This window comes from Poromitra crassiceps (assembly GCF_964638095.1).
Source record: "Poromitra crassiceps genome assembly, chromosome: 26".
Lineage (NCBI taxonomy): Eukaryota > Metazoa > Chordata > Actinopteri > Beryciformes > Melamphaidae > Poromitra > Poromitra crassiceps.
Window position 1 is genome coordinate 373,687 of NC_139640.1, and position 18,224 is coordinate 391,910.

The 18,224-nt window shown below is 46.8% G+C and overlaps 1 protein-coding gene across 2 annotated transcripts in view; it reads right to left on the bottom strand.

The window, feature by feature from the left end:
- Positions 1 to 306: 306 nt before the first annotated feature.
- Positions 307 to 18,224, bottom strand: part of gsk3ab (glycogen synthase kinase 3 alpha b) — a 39,213-nt gene continuing 21,295 nt past the window's right edge. For both annotated transcript variants that reach the window (XM_083661200.1, XM_083661199.1), the window contains 7 exons: positions 16,941 to 17,051; positions 10,515 to 10,645; positions 5,999 to 6,203; positions 3,650 to 3,745; positions 2,679 to 2,865; positions 2,486 to 2,563; positions 307 to 1,080 (listed from right to left, as the gene is read on the bottom strand). In XM_083661200.1, coding sequence (XP_083517326.1) covers positions 1,013 to 1,080; positions 2,486 to 2,563; positions 2,679 to 2,865; positions 3,650 to 3,745; positions 5,999 to 6,203; positions 10,515 to 10,645; positions 16,941 to 17,051 — 876 coding nt within the window. In that variant the 3' untranslated portion in view covers positions 307 to 1,012. The remainder of the gene's footprint in view (positions 1,081 to 2,485; positions 2,564 to 2,678; positions 2,866 to 3,649; positions 3,746 to 5,998; positions 6,204 to 10,514; positions 10,646 to 16,940; positions 17,052 to 18,224) is intronic.

Genomic DNA, 18,224 nt, shown 5'->3' on the forward strand with positions numbered 1-18,224 from the left:
CGTTCTACTCTTATAAAGATCCCTCTCGTTCAAAGAAGAAGACGGTTAAGGCTCTCGCATCCCGGGGGGGGAAAATAGAAACAAAAGACAGGTTGTTGCATTCTTCCACAGACTTGCGGCTCCCTCGTTTTTTGGTTGGCCTAACTATTTTGTAATGAGAACATTTAAAATCTTATCTAAAATGACATGGACAAAAACGAGCCAAATCAATAACGTTGCTTCCGTTTGGTATCAAATTGTGATAATAAAAGCAAAAAAAAAAAAAAAAAAAAAAAAAAAATCTTTTCTTTCTTCTGTTCACCGTTCTGTCTGGGTGAACTGACAACAACTTGAGCAGAGTTTTAGAGTAGGGCGACGTGACAGAAAAAAGCCATCGTCTCGCTACAAATAGGCTTGTACTCGCTAACGACACGATTTTTGCATTTTTAACTCTACTAAAGGATGATTGTCAATATCGGTCAGGCCTGAAAGGCGACCGTCTCTCTCTCTCTCTCTCTCAACTCCTTGGCCCGATCCGGACCCCATTCAACTGCCACACATAAAATAAGCCAATGCAAATAAATAGAAAATAAAAGGGATAAAAGTCGACTGTAATAGATTATAATACAGAAAATCCTGTACAGGCCACCTCCTTGTCTCCCAAACACCCCCAGCCTAATCTACGCTAGTTTCTCCATTGCAACAGGCTTAGACGAGGGGCCGACCTGGGCTCGCAACTGCAGCTTATATTAAGCCCGAAAATGGCTACTTTGAGTGTCCTTACAAACACCTCCACCTCTTCTGAAGCCAAAAGCCACAGAATTTTGCTTTATATTGGAAATGGCTAACATCCATGGGAAATAAGCAATGTTGAGTGTTGTGTGTGAGGATGTATATTCTGTATATATATTTCTTCTTTTTAAAAAGGAGTTTGGAGCCAGGAGAAGGAAGGGGGGGATGAAAGGGAGAAGAGCAGAGAGGAGAAGAAGGAAAGGGTGAAGACAAGAGAAAGGACAACGGAGGGATGGGATGCTCAGGTGCTGTTGTTGATGGAGCCAGGCGCTGAGCTGGGCTGGGCGGTACTGTCTGAGACACTGCCCTCTGCAGGGGGAGAGAGGGAACACACATGTCACCCATGCATGATTGCCACACTGCAGGAAATAACTGGATTAATTTGGGGTCTAACAGCTTGAGAAAACATGACACTGACTATGTTTACGTGCACACAATATTCCGCTTTTTGCCCATATTGGGAAAATGACAATATTCCGACTAAATGAATAATCCACTAATATTCCTGTTTACATGCAGCCGTAGCTCGCCCTCCCCGACACGTGAGGGAGGGGGGGGAGAGAGATGCAGGTAGGCGGAGCCGCAGAGTTTTTCTGTTGAGAATAAACAGAGCAGCACTATTCTTACGAGCATCACTTGGTCCATTTCAGGAGCAGCTTGCTGCTGAAAAGTTTGGTGTTGCGCATCCAAGTCTTTCATAAAAAGTAGGCCAGTAGCCTACGTTATTACCTCGCAGGCTCGCAAGCATTGTGGACTTCCGTGGGCACTGGGCACTATAGGCTACTCTCTCTCTCTCTCTTTAAATCGATGTTTCTCATCTCCTCCCGATCAGAAATGTCGGCTTTTCTTTTTGCATGCCAGAGATGATGGATTATTATGATTATATCGCCTGTTCTAGCGCTTTCTAGCACACATCAGTTGACCAAAAACGGGCAACATGCGTCGCAAACTGCGGTGAAAACCCTGATTGAGACACATATTCCCTAATGCGCTGTACACATGATCAAAGAATCCTCAGAAAGCCCGAATAATACTGAAATAACCCAGAAAATGCAAAATTCAGAAAAAGGGCAAATTCGGAAAATGCAACTGGAATATGCTGTTTACATGACCCTTATCAAATTCAGAATATTGTCATTTTCCGAATAATAGTGGAATATTGTGTGCATTAGGGTTGTCAAAAGTATCGATAGTATCGGAAAGTATCGATACTGAAAATTTGAATTGGATACAATACTCAGTTGCAACAGGTATCGATAGTATCGAAAGTATCAATACTAAAAAAAAATTATACAATACTCATTTGCAACAGTTTTGATATCATCAGTGCTTTCTTTTAATGAAAAATAACAGATTTTCTCCTCCCTATCATTGGTGGGTATCTGTTACTTCAACAAGCTAAACGTGTTCTGGTGGCTAGAGTGGCGGTAATCTGCTGTCCAAGTTCAAAGTGTTATCAGGACTAGATGATGGAGACGTGTGCGTCTGTCCGTCCATCTGTCTGACTTTATTTTTATGCCTCTTGATGTGTCAGCATCCCCCCTTCCCGTGGTATCGAAAATGGTATCGAGTATCGATATTTTCCTGGGTATCGGTATCGAAGTAGAAATTTTAGTATAGTGACATCCCCAGTGTGCATGTAAACGTAGTCACTGTCTGGGCACAATAGCTAAAAACATAAAATCGGGGCATCATTGTTAGTTGCCGTACATACCATGTGAGGCAGGCGACGTCTGTGCGCGAGCGTGAGGAGGAATGAGTGTGGAGTTCAACTGGGGCTGGATAGACAGCTCTGAGAGGACCAAAAACGCAGACAAACATTTCATTAGACACAAAATACTATCGGCACAAAAGAGTTCAATGTGAGAAATGTGCACGGAGGAGGCACAAACGGGAGATCAACCGACCGACGGGACTGAAGTTGAAGAGGAGCGGCAGGTCTCGTCCGCTGGGCAGGCGGGTGTTGGGCTGGCGCAGCTCGTCGAAGAAGGCGTGGGCACAGGCCTCCAGGGGAGACAGCCTGGTCACGGGCGTGTATTCCAACAGACGAGAGCAGAGTGAGATGGCCTCCGGTGGGGTGCGGGGCTTAAACACCTGATAGAGGGGGAGACAGAGAACGCATGGAGACCCAAAGAACTTCAGGGTTTGGTACTGGTGCTGCAGGGAGAATATCAGTCCCACCGGGAATTTGGGTTTGCTATTCTTGCAAAAATGAAACGGTCCAAAGGTGCTCTGATTGCAACGTTTTGAGATGATACCAGAATGCATGCCATTTGTTTCACTTTCTTAGCAAGACTAATACTTTGAACTGATGTGTGGATGATTTTCTTTTCCCCCCGATTTTTTTTTATCCCCCATTAGTGCTAATTTATATTTATCCTGGTTGCTGCTACACCAGCTGCCGATCTGGGGAGAGCCGAAAACTGGCTCCATGCTTCCTCTGAGACATGGGCAGTTAGCCAGCCGCTTATTTTCACCCGACAGAGGAAGCTTCACCGGTAGGACATAGCACGTGGGAGGATCACGCTATTCCAACCAGTTCCCCTCCCTCCAACCAGGCGCCCTGAACGACCAGAGGAGGAACCACCTCAGCAACCAGGATATTGCATGTTTTTGGTGAAGGGGGTTCCTATATGAAGGAAACTCCCGGGAGGCACGGGGAGAACATGCAAACTCCACACAGAAAGGCCCTTTTTGACGACCCCACCCGGGCGGTGGGCACTCGAGGACATGCGGACGGGCACGCATTCCTTCAGCGTTCACAGCGTCCCAGGTGGGAATCGAACCCAGGACCTTCGAGCTGTGAGGCGACAGCGCTTACCACTGCGCTACCGTGCCCCCAGTGGATGATTGATGTTCGACAATAAAGAGACCGTACCTTTGTCCAAGGGTGTGCTTTGATCTGTGGGAATTTGAACTCTGTGTAGTTGGGGTTCATCTCTCGGATCTGCTCTCTCGTCGGAGTGCCCAGAACCTGCAAAATAAGGACGCCAGGTTAATGCATGTATAGTCTCGCCTGCCAGACTCTCCCAGGAAAGGGTCAGGGAGAGTCTGGCTGGGGACGCTTTCTATTGTGGACTTGAGGGAAAAAAAGGCTGTTTACAGCCATCCACCAAACGTACCATGCAGTAGGGGTGTCACGGTACACAAAAGTCAAGGTACGGTACGTACCTCGGTTTTGGGGTCACGGTTCGGTACGAATACGGTACGGTACGAAAACGGGGGAAAAAAGCGACAAATCCCAAATTCTGTTTTTTCCCCTTTGAATTTTTCTGAATTTTACCATCAGAAATAGTGTCTAATAAGTGGGAATGAAGACATTTTTTACTCTAGAGCAGCGATTTCCAAAGTGTGGGGTGCGCCTCCCTCTCAGATGTCTGTATTCCAGCTGTTTGACAGGGCAAAGGCATTTCCCCCCACTTTAAATCTTTATTGTACACAAGTTTGTAAACAGAGCGCATGTGTGGAGTAGCCTAACACTCCCACCAACCCCTCCCCCCCCCTGTTGTATTTGTTTTATGTAGCATTTGCTATTGATGCGTTTGATTTAAGCACTCATTTGGAATCCTATCTAAAAGCGGCCACGTACCGTGAAACGACATACCGTGATGCCCGTAGCGTGAACTCACGGGACGAATACCGTGTACCGTGACACCCCTACCATGCAGGCTGCTTCATTGCATACTCCACATCAATCGTTTTCAGCGTGTAGCAACGAGCTAGCGACTAGCGCCGCTGTTGTTATCGTTTCAAAAAGGCAGCGGCGCAGGCATTTGAGATCGGCAGATTCAACACGTACAGCAGCAGAGGCATACAGATTCAACACGGGGGGGCGTGGAAAGGAAATCCAAATATGGTCGCAGCCGCAGTCAGAGCAGGTCAGAGCCAATTGCAGAGCTTGCGAGGGAGCGGAATGGGATTTCCATCCGGCACCGACTGAAATCGTCGGCACCGATGAGCGAGCAAAGTCCACCACGCTGCTTCCCCCCCAAGTCAGACTACTGCATGTACTGTATAATCAATATTTGTGACAAGGATAGACGTGTCTGCTTGAGGGATTTGTTACTGCAGGTCCTCACATACAGAAACATATCCGTTTCATATCAAATTCAAAGGTTGCGGCTTGTCCTTCTGGCTATGCTGCTCTCCATTTGCTCAATAGAGACAGTCGGCATGTCTGGGAACGCCCACAAAATGTTAAACGGCTGGCGCGCGAGTGGGGTAAAACCACCTATATATCTCATGGGCTGACTCACCAAAAGACGGTGCTGCGGCTCTAAACTACAGGTTTGGGGGTTCTAGAGCAGAACACAAGACGTCTGCTCAGATGTGCGTTTACTGCGGTGGTTAAATCCCCCGATCGTGTCTGCCTGGGCTGGGCTATCAGCTAAATTCTAACTTTGCTGAATGGATAGAACGGGGGAATTTACCCCACCCTGACCCCGCCCCCAGGCTAACCCAGCGTCTATTGTGGGCGTTCCTAGAGCCTGTATGGGCGTTCCCAGACATGCAGACTGTCTCTATCCAAAATCTGCACACAAGTACAGTATATAACCAAATGGAACATTTACACCTTACATAGCGTACTGCTAATAACTGTGTAGTGGGGCTTTAAATTGTCCCTAAAGATGACACAAATTGATTATGAATTGACAGAAATTAGTCAAATGTGACTTGAATTCAAATGATAATTGACTTCATATTAACATGTGAAAGCTGGGTGCCATGTACAGACAATGCATTCTAAATAGGCAGGGATTCTATACGGAGTTGATTCACAGCATGCCGTCTTTTTCACCATTCAAATTCTTGAAAGATTTGAGTTGGCGTTCTGCTGAATCTTGCCTTTTGATTACAGGAATCCAAATATGTTCAGTTATGATTGTAGAGGCTACGTTTTTTACTTTCACTTATGCCTTTCTTGCTGTGTGAGGTGGTTTCCCCTGTCATTTTTTTTATGAATGAGCTGACCAGTCGCACCGTTCCGTGTCGCCGCTCCTACGCTTTCAGGTGGAGGCGGGATGGCGACCGATGCGGCGCCATGACACCTCCACTGGCGTAACACAAGGCGTCACAATGATCCACCACCCCGCTTTCATCACTTTCACATCGGAGACACGGATTACGTATTCCATAACATTTACCGCTTCCAAGGCCGGTGTGAAAGCGGCTTATGTCTAAGCTCCCAAATAAGTATTAAGTTAATTAGTCCCAATTAAGTTCTTACCTTAATGATCTCTACTAGCTGGTCCACACCACTGTCCCCGGGGAAGATGGGCTGGCCCAGCAGCAGTTCTGCCAGCACGCAGCCGGCCGACCAGATGTCGATATTAGACGTGTAGTCGGTGGCGCCGAAGATGAGCTCCGGTGCGCGGTAGTACCGTGAGCAGATATAGGACACGTTGGGCTCCCCGCGGACTAGCTGCTTCGCACTAGAGGAGTGGGAAGAAAAGGAGACGAGGCAGAAGGCAGAGTTGAGGAAAGAGAGTGTCAAGTCGACATAAAACATCTAATTTCTCAGTGCAGCAACCAAGACAGGGAGGTAAGACAATATGACAGGTTTACATGGGGAAAGTCAAGACAGTGGGGGACGGGTACACACAGGAGTGCAAGCTGGTGATGGCCCAAAAGGTGACATTTTTGTTGTTTGCCTGAAAACAAAAAAAATCCTCAACGTGCGATGCATGCTACAATTTTCTACACAAGATCTGTTTAAAATGACACATAAACGCCTGTCTCACACACAGTATGCACACACACACACACACACACACACACACACGTGATGCGCGGGCTGCAGTTAAATCCGTGCTGTGCGGGTGCGGCAGATCATAAAAATGAAATGATGTATCATTAATGAGGAAAATTAACAATTACATTCTCTAGTCTATGAAAATATGGATATATGGAATTTATTTATATATATTTTTTTTTACAGTGCACCTGAACGCAACATGCAAGATACCCGCTGAATAAGTGTCCAAATGTTCATGTCATTCTGGCCAATACTCCACTTCTGTTATAGCATTTCAGTCTGGAATATGGAATATCTTTCAATAATCTATGATTTAGCTGCTTAATTGTCAAATACCGCCGTCTGCTTGCTACCCAGGCACTTATGTATGTACTTAACCTAACTAACTTAACCTAAGTAACTATCCGGTGTGCACAACATTGTCAGACTAAACCCCGGCTGACACCCCAAAAACCTACAATCCACTACAGAAAAATGTATATTGTTTGTTTATTAACTGGCCCCTCGCCTTCTATCATTTCACGAAAGTGGCAAAGCAAGTTGAGTATCCCTGAAGTAGGCTATAAAGGAGAACATGAGGACGAGTCAAGTGCTGAGATGTCTTCTGCAACAGCTGCCAAGTTTAGCCTACCTGCACTGCAGCGATCCCACCAAGTTTAGCCTACCTGCACTGCAGCGACCCCACCAAGTTTAGCCTACCTGCACTGCAGCGACCCCACCAAGTTTAGCCTACCTGCACTGCAGCGATCCCACCAAGTTTAGCCTACCTGCACTGCAGCGACCCCACCAAGTTTAGCCTACCTGCACTGCAGCGATCCCACCAAGTTTAGCCTACCTGCACTGCAGCGACCCCAAGTTTAGCCTACCTGCACTGCAGCGATCCCACCAAGTTTAGCCTACCTGCACTGCAGCGATCCCACGTTTAGCCTACCTGCACTGCAGCGACCCCACCAAGTTTAGCCTACCTGCACTGCAGCGATCCCACGTTTAGCCTACCTGCACTGCAGCGATCCCACGTTTAGCCTACCTGCACTGCAGCGATCCCACCAAGTTTAGCCTACCTGCACTGCAGCGATCCCACCAAGTTTAGCCTACCTGCACTGCAGCGATCCCACGTTTAGCCTACCTGCACTGCAGCGACCCCACCAAGTTTAGCCTACCTGCACTGCAGCGATCCCACCAAGTTTAGCCTACCTGCACTGCAGCGATCCCACCAAGTTTAGCCTACCTGCACTGCAGCGATCCCACCAAGTTTAGCCTACCTGCACTGCAGTGATCCCACCAAGTTTAGCCTACCTGCACTGCAGCGACCCCAAGTTTAGCCTACCTGCACTGCAGCGATCCCACGGCAGCAGAAAGCAAGTCAGTCTCCCTAATGCGAGACTCGCTGCTCGACATGATTTAAAAGGCAATATAAAGGTGTGATCTGTCAGGTGTGTGGATCTATAAATAGAAGATAACCTGTTTGGATCTATAAATAGAAGATAACCTGTTTGGATCTATAAATAGAAGACAACCTGTCAGGTGTGCGGATCTATAAATAGAAGATAACTTGTTTGGATGGGGGCGGCAGATGCTTTATGCATACAGGCAGATTAGGATCGCGCATCACACACGCGCGCATCACACACACACACACACACACACACACACACACACACACACACACACACACACACTTTCTTCCTCTCTTCTCCCTACATTATTAAATATTGTTGACATGGCTGACATGTTTCTGAACTATTACTGCACAGTATGTTTTTTTTTTGCATGTTAAAACGGTTTGTTACCTGTTTGTACTAACCTGTACTGTACATCAATATGGTCATGCCAACAAAGCCTCTTTGAATTTAATTAATATTCAGACCTACTATATGAAGCAGTGCTAAGTTAACAATAAGGGAAAAAAAACAAGAAAAAAAGCATTGAGACACTGAGTCACCAGGGGCATGTTGCACCAACTGGTCTTAACTATGCCTGGTCGTAACTCCTACGTCGGCCTTAGTTAAGACCAGTCTTTAGAGTGGACTTACGGCTGTTGCACCAACAGGGCTTATGCCTGGTCTTAAAGTCGAGGTGAACCGGAACGGAATGCACTAGCGCGAGCGTCGGAGACTGAAAACAAATTGAGAGACGGACCATATACGGTGTCGATGATTTGATTTGACAATTCTGTCGACTGGCTTTGGCATTGGTCAATCATGGCGTGTTCCACCCCCAAATCCAGTGGGATTCAGCGTGTTGTCGTGCTACGCGAGTGGGATCCGCGGAGTACCAGGCAGCCACCTGCTTCGTGCGGAGCGAGCGGACAATCCGATGCATGGGTGCTGCCCGCCCGCCTGGACTCTCCGAGGGGCGACCCCTGACAACCACGCTCTCAAGCGGGCGCCATTTACGCTATTTCTGTAAATACGATATCCCTGGAATGCGTGTTTTAACGAGCCAGTTACATTTCTTTGGATTGTTAGAGATTATAGTTTTTGTTTTTTGTTCATGTTTCTAACATTGGCCAAGTTAGTAGTTAGTTTATGGGATAGGAATTCTGCCAGATGACAGGCACTAGGCGCCATTTTCTACTTCATTTGGAAGAGAAAATTATCCTGAAATGAAGATTTGATTGACAGCTGCATGTCATGATATGATTGGTTGAAATGGGGTAGAAATTTGATAGTACTAGGTGACGTCAGCAAACTGTACATTACTGTTATCAATGAAATCTTGAAAAATGAACTTTTGATGTGAAAAAGTGTGAAAAACTAAAGAAATTAGATTTGTGATTTTTTTTGCATACATTATTAAATAGGTGCACTGCATACCCAGATATTTGAACTAAAAGAAAAGAAAAGTCATTTTTGGGTTCAGCTCGACTTTAACTACGCTGGTGTCAGTTTTGCACCCCCACCGCCAAATGCATCCCCACCTCACGGGAGCATATTGTAATGATTTATACGGAAACTTAACTGTTTGCAAATGATATAATTGTCTGGGTAGACGTGAGCTCCAGGCCAGGGGGGTCTGTCCTGGCTCACGGAGACCGACTGAGGCATAAAATCCACATTGAGGTGACTTCCATGCTTGGGGCTCTCTTCTGGCTCATGGAGGCCGACTTTGGTGCTTAAAATCCAGGTGCAGGTGACCTGGAGGCCTGGGGTCTCTCCTAGCTTTATGGAGGGGGATGCGGTGGTGGGGATGCAATTCTCGGCGGGGATGCAAAACTCGGCATGACACCGGTCGTAGCGATGTGCGTCCATGTGAAAGCACGGGAATGCCCACTGGAATGCGGCACGCGACCTGTTTAGAAGAGTGTGCCGACGTCAAATGACGCTCCGCTGACGCCCGCGAAATTGCTGATAAAAATTATGACATTTTATTTAATTTGCGGCAACACAATAGAGAACCAGCGCAAAAAAAACGAAAATTTCCCAGACATACCGACTGCCAAGCAGTCAAATGTTGTCACCAATAAGAAGGTGTGCGCTCTCCTCCCACCTCCTGCCCTGTCTCTCTTATCCCCGTTCGGGTGCTGGGATAACGTAATGCATTATGGGTAGTCGGCTGCTGTGGCTAATGCTAGCGGCTAATGTTAGTTACTTTACATGGCAGTCAAACGCCACTGAATGACCAAATTGATTGAACTTTTAACCATTTCGAGTAACACCGTTTCCATACGGACCCCCAGCGTTGGTTAGTTGTTTATAACGTGACTATATTTATAACGTTTATAACGTACTGCGTTTCCAGTTTATAACTCGGGTCTGAATACAGCCAGAGTGCTGAGGGGTTGTAGCTATTGTGCAACACACCGCTGAAAACCGTCTATACTGCACCCATGACTGCACCTTACGCCTGCTCTGGACTAGGCGTAATATTTACGCGCCAGACTTAGTGAGAAGAAGGCTTAAGCCCTGTTAGTGCAACCGGCCCCTGGATAGGAAGACCCCATTAGAGACAGACAGACAGATTTAGAGGCAGTGTGTCTGGTACTGACCTGCCAAAGTCACAGAGTTTGAGGATGGCTGTCTCTGGGTCCACCAGCAGGTTCTGGGGCTTGATGTCTCTGTGACACACACCCTGGGAATGGATATAAGCCAGACTGCGGAACAGCTGGTACATGTACACCTGAGGGGGGGACAGAAAAGTCACTGTTAACAAATGAGCAGTTGGGGAGGAGTTCCCTACTCTCGTGTCTAGGCAGCGGATTCATGACTCACTGGAAATGTGTTCGCTGTAAAGCTCAACATATTGTATACATTTGAAGATGATAGCATGTAGCATGTAGCACGCAGAAGCATATGTTTCATTGCAGGCTTGACTGGACCCTGGAGGAGAGCGGTTTACTTTGTCTGGATTCTGTTACCCAGGATTAGCAAATGGCAAGATCATTTATCTTCCAAAGCCTACAGACCATCGTGAGACGTGAGTATCATTTGGTGAATATATCCTAACCTGTTGCTATTAGTGTAAGCTAGCTGATGGGACTACCAGCACCCTGGGTCTCTCATAGGGCTTTCACACCGACAGGGCTCCGTGCCGGTTCCGGTTCCAGAACCCTAATCGGAACTGGCCGGCGCGTTCAGACCGAAAAAATAATTGGTTTGGAACCTGAAAAGTGGGTTCTCAGCGGAACCAAAAAATAGTTGGTTTTCCTTGGGAACCGTGACATCATCAGTGGGCGTGTCTTATTCTAGGCTGTGAAAACGAGCAGGAAGGAGAAGAAGGCAGTGACAACACAGAGAAAAATAATTTGCAGTGGTCTCCTGAGGAAACCAAATGTTTAGTGGTGATTTGGGCATCTACCGAATCTCAAGAAAAGCTAGAAAGCAGTACAAGAAAGAGCAAGTCGTATGCCGAACTTGCAGAAGAGAGGGCCAAGGCTGGGTTCACTCGAACGCCAGACCAAATAATTAATAAACTTAAAAAAATAAAGAATAAACTGAAGAAGGACTACCGAATAATGTCCTCCCACTTTGGTTCCGCTTAAACTGGTATGAACACGGGCTGGTTCGCCAGAAAGCACCAAGGTTCTGAGACTCCAGAACGGAGCCGGAGCCAGAACCAGAACCGTGTCTGTCTGAAAGCACTATCAGTGTGCACTGTGGAGACCTTACGGTTCAGGCCGGGCTCTGACTGTTCTACAGTGCATTAAGCTGCGTTTCACACCGAGATATTTATTTTTCGCTCTGTCGCTCGATTCAACCCTTTGGAATCGCTCTGTCGCTCTGTTTAAATCGCTCATCAACAGGCACAATAATTGACGGACATCTGGGGGCTATAACGTTACGCAATGTCACATTTGTCCACTACGAGCCACCGTAGTTGTTTACAAGCTAAGCCTATCAGCGTGCTCCTAACGCGAGCTCTATAACGGTAGTACAGACTTCACTTCATGTCACCTGTCAGCCTGTCAATCAGCTGTCAATGTGGTTTGTTGCCACACAATAAACCAGCGGTTTGTTCCAAGCCAGTGTGATCCTTGACTCACTCTCACACGGCAGCCAATCAACAACAATAAAAGAGAAAATTAACACTAATTTGTATAATGCAGACGGGAAGCATCTTTCAATGACAAATTGTCATCGTAGTCACCGTGATCATCATCATTATCACCCACACAAGCCAACGCAGACAGCAGGTGGGAGAGAGGGGGCAGGGAGAGAGACGGAGAGAGACTGGAAGAAAGAGTGAGAGTGACAAACGTGACAGGAGGAGCTTAGGACCCAGAGGACAGGAGGGAAGGAAAGAAGACCCCAGAGACATGCTGCAATGGACGTGTCGCCGGAGGACGGAAGCATGAGAGAGAGGAGAGGACGAAGCATGGGATGACAGAGGGGAGGAGGGTGGGGGGAGAGGTGCTGGCTGAGGGCACAGCCGGTGTGTGTGTGTGTGTGTGTGTGAGAGAGATCAGTATGCATCTCTGCCCCACAGGGGAGCAGCAGGCTGAGGTGGAGAAATGGGCCATGAGACAAGCTGTAATGTTCTCTCTTGCTGCTACAGACATAGTAAACTAAACACACACACTTTAGGGGGGTTTCACCATCTCTAAGCAGTGAGTGGTCTGTAAAAAGCACAGGAACATAATAAATATTTCCATTTGCATTGATCTAGGTTTAAAGCAGTGATACTCAACTTGTGGCACGCGGGCCACACAGGGGAATTGCAACATTTTTTTTTTTTTTTTTTTTACAGTGCACCTGAACGCAACATGCAAGATACCCACTGAATAAGTGTCCAAATGTTCATGTCATTCTGGCCAATACTCCACTTCTGTTATAGCATTTCAGTCTGGAATATGGAATATTTAACAAATTTAACACGAGAGAGAGGGGGTTGTGGCCACATTTACCACTGGTACAGGGTTGTGTAAACCCTGTACCAGTGGTAAATGTGCCCACAACCCCCTCCCTCGAGTGGTAAATTTGTTTTCTACAACAGCTACCAAATAATATAAAAAATACACAATTGTAACATCCAATTCATTTATTTATAATCATTACTGGTTTCAGAATACATTTATCCTTCCGCCACAGAATATAGTTCCATACACAAGATCAATGATTGCACTAAACATTTAGTTGCCTTTGAGCCAAAAAACAACTAACCTATTCCTTAACGGGATTCACAGTTATTGATACATTGCCTGTAAAAGTACAGTTATTTAAACAGTTATCTAAAGCAGCCCGTTTTGGTGGTGGTGTGTTGATATCTGGTGACGGCAGAGGGCGTTTGTTTGTTTGACAGTCCCAGGTTCGGGGTCCGGGCGCTAGTCCGACCTCCCGCTAGTCCGACCTCCCGCTAGTCCGAACTCGTGACAACTCAAGCTCAGCCAGTTCTCTCTCCCCAATTTCACCATGTCGTTCTTTGTTCACTTCACCTTCATCTTCATCTAACCACTGCTCAAAACTCAATCCACCCAGTAAATCAAACGTTACTACGAAATCGGACATTTCCTTGTGTTAGAGATCGACCATTTCCTTGTTGAAGATTTGCAGACTGCAGGCTAACAGTGGGCGGAGTCAGCACAGGGAACGGAGTCAGCATCAGGGAGCGGAGTGATACTGCGGTTGGAGCCGAACTGTAGATTGTTGGCGTATTTACCACTGTTGCTAGCCAATCAGAATCCAGTATTCACTCATGCCGTTGTAGAACTTTCAATAATCTATGATTTAGCTGCTAAATTGTCAAATACCGCCATCTGCTTGCTACCCAGGCACTTATGTATTAACCTAACTAACTTAACCTAACTAACTATCCGATGTGCACAACACTGTCAGACTAAACTCCGGCTGACACCCCAAAAACCTACAATCCGCTACAGAAAAATGTATATTGTTTGTTTATTAACTGGCCTCTGGCCTTCTATCATTTCACGAAAGTGGCCCCCGGGCAAAGCAAGTTGAGTATCCCTGGTTTAAAGGAATAGTTCACTCAATCATGAAATGTCTCATCTTCTACTCCCCCTCATGCCTGTTGAAAACACAGGTGGAGTTTGTACATACAGTACAACACACGGGGAGGTCGCCGGCACAACTCCATGGTGCCCTTCCCCAAAAACAACGGAAGTCATCAGGGACCAGTTCCAAAAAGACCTAGGCTATATTTTAGGGACGGGCAACGAATTTCAAATTTTCGAATAATCGCTTTTATTATCAAGATCGACTTTTATTACTGAAAGTCGAAAATCGTTTGACAGTCTTGTCTTAAAAAGTATGTTTTCCATTGTTTTTACCCGGCGCCTGTCCATGTGACGTTGCATGCGACGTTGCCCTGGCTGCGCGCTCACTCACGCAGTGCCCCGCCCCGGAACCCAGAGTCCTGCAACGCGTCGGGGTTCCGCGGGGCCCCGCCGGGTAACCGCAAAAAAACGCGGGGTGCGGGTAAAAAAATACACTTCTGTGAATTACTGGGTTGGGCCGCGGGTAAAAAATAATTAAATGCGGGTGGGGGGGGGGGGGGGGGGGGGGGCGGGTAACAACGTAGGAGCCGTGTATGTTTTTCTGTTGCATGTGTGGGTGTGTCTGGCAGGGCAGGGGGTGTGTCTGGCAGCTGGTCTGACTGTGATGCAGGCAGAGGGAAGAGGAGTAATGGTTCTGACGCACGTTTTCCGCTTTGTTTACATAACCGGCATCGTTTTAAGTATGCGCATACCGTGCATTGTGTGACGCTATATGGACTGCACAGAACATTCAAAACTCAGCTGCGGGGTCAAGGTGATTGATTGGAGACACGACAATACGAGTATAGACTATACATGATGCTTATTTATACACGTAAATAACTGCAATACCTGACCGAATTGTTTATACATGTAGCTTATTTCAACATGTAAATAACCGTATTAATACTGCCTATATCAATAACCACCTATAACTGTATATAACCATATATATCGTACATATATTCCCTTCATACGCTCACTTTTCAATATAGATGCTCTTTCATACACTTATTATTATTAGTATTGCATTTATATAGTAGTTAATGCTAATGTTTAATTATCCTTTGTGATTCTTGTTTGTTTTAGCCTGAGCTAGGGCTGGGCGATATGGCCTCTTTAGAATATCTCGATATTTTTCGGTCATATTGCGATACACGATATATACTGTATCTCGATATTTTGAAATCTGAGGAGAAAGATCATTATTGCCTCAAATATCAGATTAAGACGAGATGAAAAAAGTTGCGCCATAAGAACAATCTAACTGTTAGTTTTGCTAAGAAGTTTTGATGGAGAAAAATTAGTTAAAACATTGTTAATTTACCCTTTTACCGAAATCATGTTGGCAGCAGCATGCCGAGCTGCATGCAGACTGAGGCCTTGTCAGTGTGCTTCTAGCGCACCTGGAGCTTGTCAATAAATCATCGTCCCATTGGCTCACGTGAGCATGGGCGCCTGGCAAATCCCAGCGCTTGACTGCTGCGTAGGCGGGCACAGGGTGTGGTTATTGCGGAGCCTATGTGCGATTCAAAATAATGCTTAGATGACGCACCCATCCTAGGAAAAATGGAGTATAAGAACAATCTCGCCTCCGCTTTTTGCGTAGTTTCAAGTCACAAATCGTAGGTGTGGGCGTGTCCTATGAGCTGATTGGCCTGTGGAATAAAAGGCCAGAGGAGAGCTGATGATGTCATGGCTTCTCTCTCTTCTCCCTGCTCCCGACCAGACCATGTGTGACTGCTGACTTTGTAACCAAGCTCCAGTATTTGATGCAGTTGCAGTATTTAAGAACTGTGAGTTCTCTGTAAATATCTATTCTGGTAGCAGCTCGCGGCCTGCAGAGGTGGGCAGCTTTTCTGTTTGGAATCCTGTTTTCTCCTGTGTCTTTTTGTTGTTAGGGGAGTTAACCCAACTGCTTATGTTCTTCTGATTGTTTTTATTTTCCATAGGTCAGCTAGATTTGGTTTTCCTGTTGTTTTGGCAATGCCCACCCTGAAGAGAAAGCCGAACGGAGAATAAACCTGCTACTTTTTTAACGGTTAAACGGTCTTTCTTGTCTTCCTTGGGAGTGGGGGAAAGTGGGGAGTCTCACTCTCTTCAGTTATGTCCAGTTCTCCTAGGCTGGAGCATACCAAATACTTCCATAGAGACACTGCATGAAATAGGCCACGCCCATCACGGGGGAAATCGGTCCGTTCACTCCCATTCACCAGCGTCATTTTCCTTGAATGAAACATAGCTAAAAGCTGTTGTGTGGTGGGGCTGCACGCACAACTTAATGTAAAAAATCGCCAATTAAAGTTTTTTTGTACTCACGAGCAAAACAAGGAAGCCATTGAGAATTGGCGAGAAGAAAATGTGGATTTAGCTGTCAAGGAAGTAAGTTGGAGTGTTCATCTTCCGTATATACGATCTTTGTGTGCAACTATGTGACATACTGTAGGAGAACGCCAGCGCGTCTGATGCCATCTGTCTGATTTTACACCAGCGTTATTTTCATTAATTTAAACATGCCTAAAAGCTCATGTCATAGTATTTCACTTCAGGCCACTGTGTGGGATCGTTTATCCAGCGTTGTTTGGGCAATGAAAAGGGACACTGCTCCAGGCCAACTGAGTTCATTTTCTCGATGTACCTTTCCCTCTCTGTTGGAGGAAGTGTACTGAAATAATCTTTTGTCATTATCTAAAAAGAAAACTGTCCGAATCCCTGTAAAACCCCGCAAAACTATTCATATCTGACGAGAGTTCCTCCGTTCGCCCCGGTTAGCCGTGGTTTGTTTTGCTAGCTGCTGTCCTCAGGCAGTGCTTCCTTGTATTTTCCCCCGTCTTGGGCGTGGCTTCTGAATGATGACGCGTTTTGCAGTGTCTCTATGGGCAGACTCAATGGGAGGCGTCGTTTGCGTGGAATTCCATGATGGGCCTGAAGCTCTGTGGGGGAAAACACTAAACCCAGTCGTGTGTGTGTGAGTCCACCTACCTTCACATAGATGATGGGGATGGTGGTCTTGGCCTTGTTGAAGTGCCGAGCCACCCTGTACACCGTCTCAGGGACAAAGTCCAACACCAGGTTCAGGTAGACCTCATCTTTCTGGACACGGGGGAACATCAGAGAGAGGAGAGGAGAGGAGAGGGGGGGAGGAGGGGAGAGAGGAGAGGAGAAGAAGAGAGGAGGGGAGAGGGGGGAGGAGGGGAGGAGGGGAGAGAGGAGGGGAGAGAGGAGAGGGGGAGAGGAGGGGAGAAGAAGAGAGGAGGGGAGAGGGGGAGAGGAGGGGAGAAGAGGGGAGGAGGGGAGAGAGGAGAGGGGGAGAGGAGGGGAGAAGAGGAGAGGAGAGGAGAAGAAGAGAGGAGGGGAGAGGAGAGGGGGAGAGGAGGGGAGAGGGGGAGAGGGGAGAGAGAACAGAGTGGTCACAAAGTGGAATCTAACCCAACCCAAATCAAGACGATCAAGGGGGACCTGAGAGAAAGTGAACTCTAGTTGCTAGTGAATTCTATGAATATAAACAAAACTGTAAAAAACAAACAAGAAAGTACAGAGTATGAATGTCAATGAATTAGGCTTGCCGCGGTCTTAGGGCCTGTGTCCACCTAGCATCTTTTCCTCAGGTCCAGCATCTTTTTTCAGTTGTTTCCAATGGGGGGGAGAGCGTATGCGGGAGCACACGGACGTCTAGAGAAAGTGCGCTGCGCCCAGCGTCTATTTTCAGAGCGCTCCACCGTTTTTGTAGGCCCGACTCCCAACGCTTCCAGCTGAAAATATTTTAACTTTTCAGAAAGACGCTGGTGTCGGGTGCTGCTTTTCTGGCAACTTAATCATGGAGAAACTATCGCAACAGAGACAGAAAGGCTCAATTGTGGGAGCAGATTGGCTAGACACTTGATATTTCTGGTGAGTGTTGAGCTGAATCACTGTATGTGTGTTGTTTGCTAATGTTAGCTGTCAGCTATCAAGCTACTACCGCACTGCTTCCTTGTATATTGTGCGCTGAGATCAGCGCTCCCCAGCGCACTCCCAGCGTTTAAGGTGGACACAGGCCCTTAGGTGTTACCGGTGTTAAAACGGTGTTGAGGCATACACCGATGACATAACATGCCCACAGGTAACAGCTTCCACTCCGCCCGCTCGTGACAGTTTCGGCATGCGCTCAGCTGCGCTGGTGTATATTACAAGCGCTCCCTCTACCCTGGTTGTCTGAGTGCATCATATCTATGGTTAAGACAGACCAGCAGGTAAGGTTAGTTGTACATGTTGTGAACACAATCC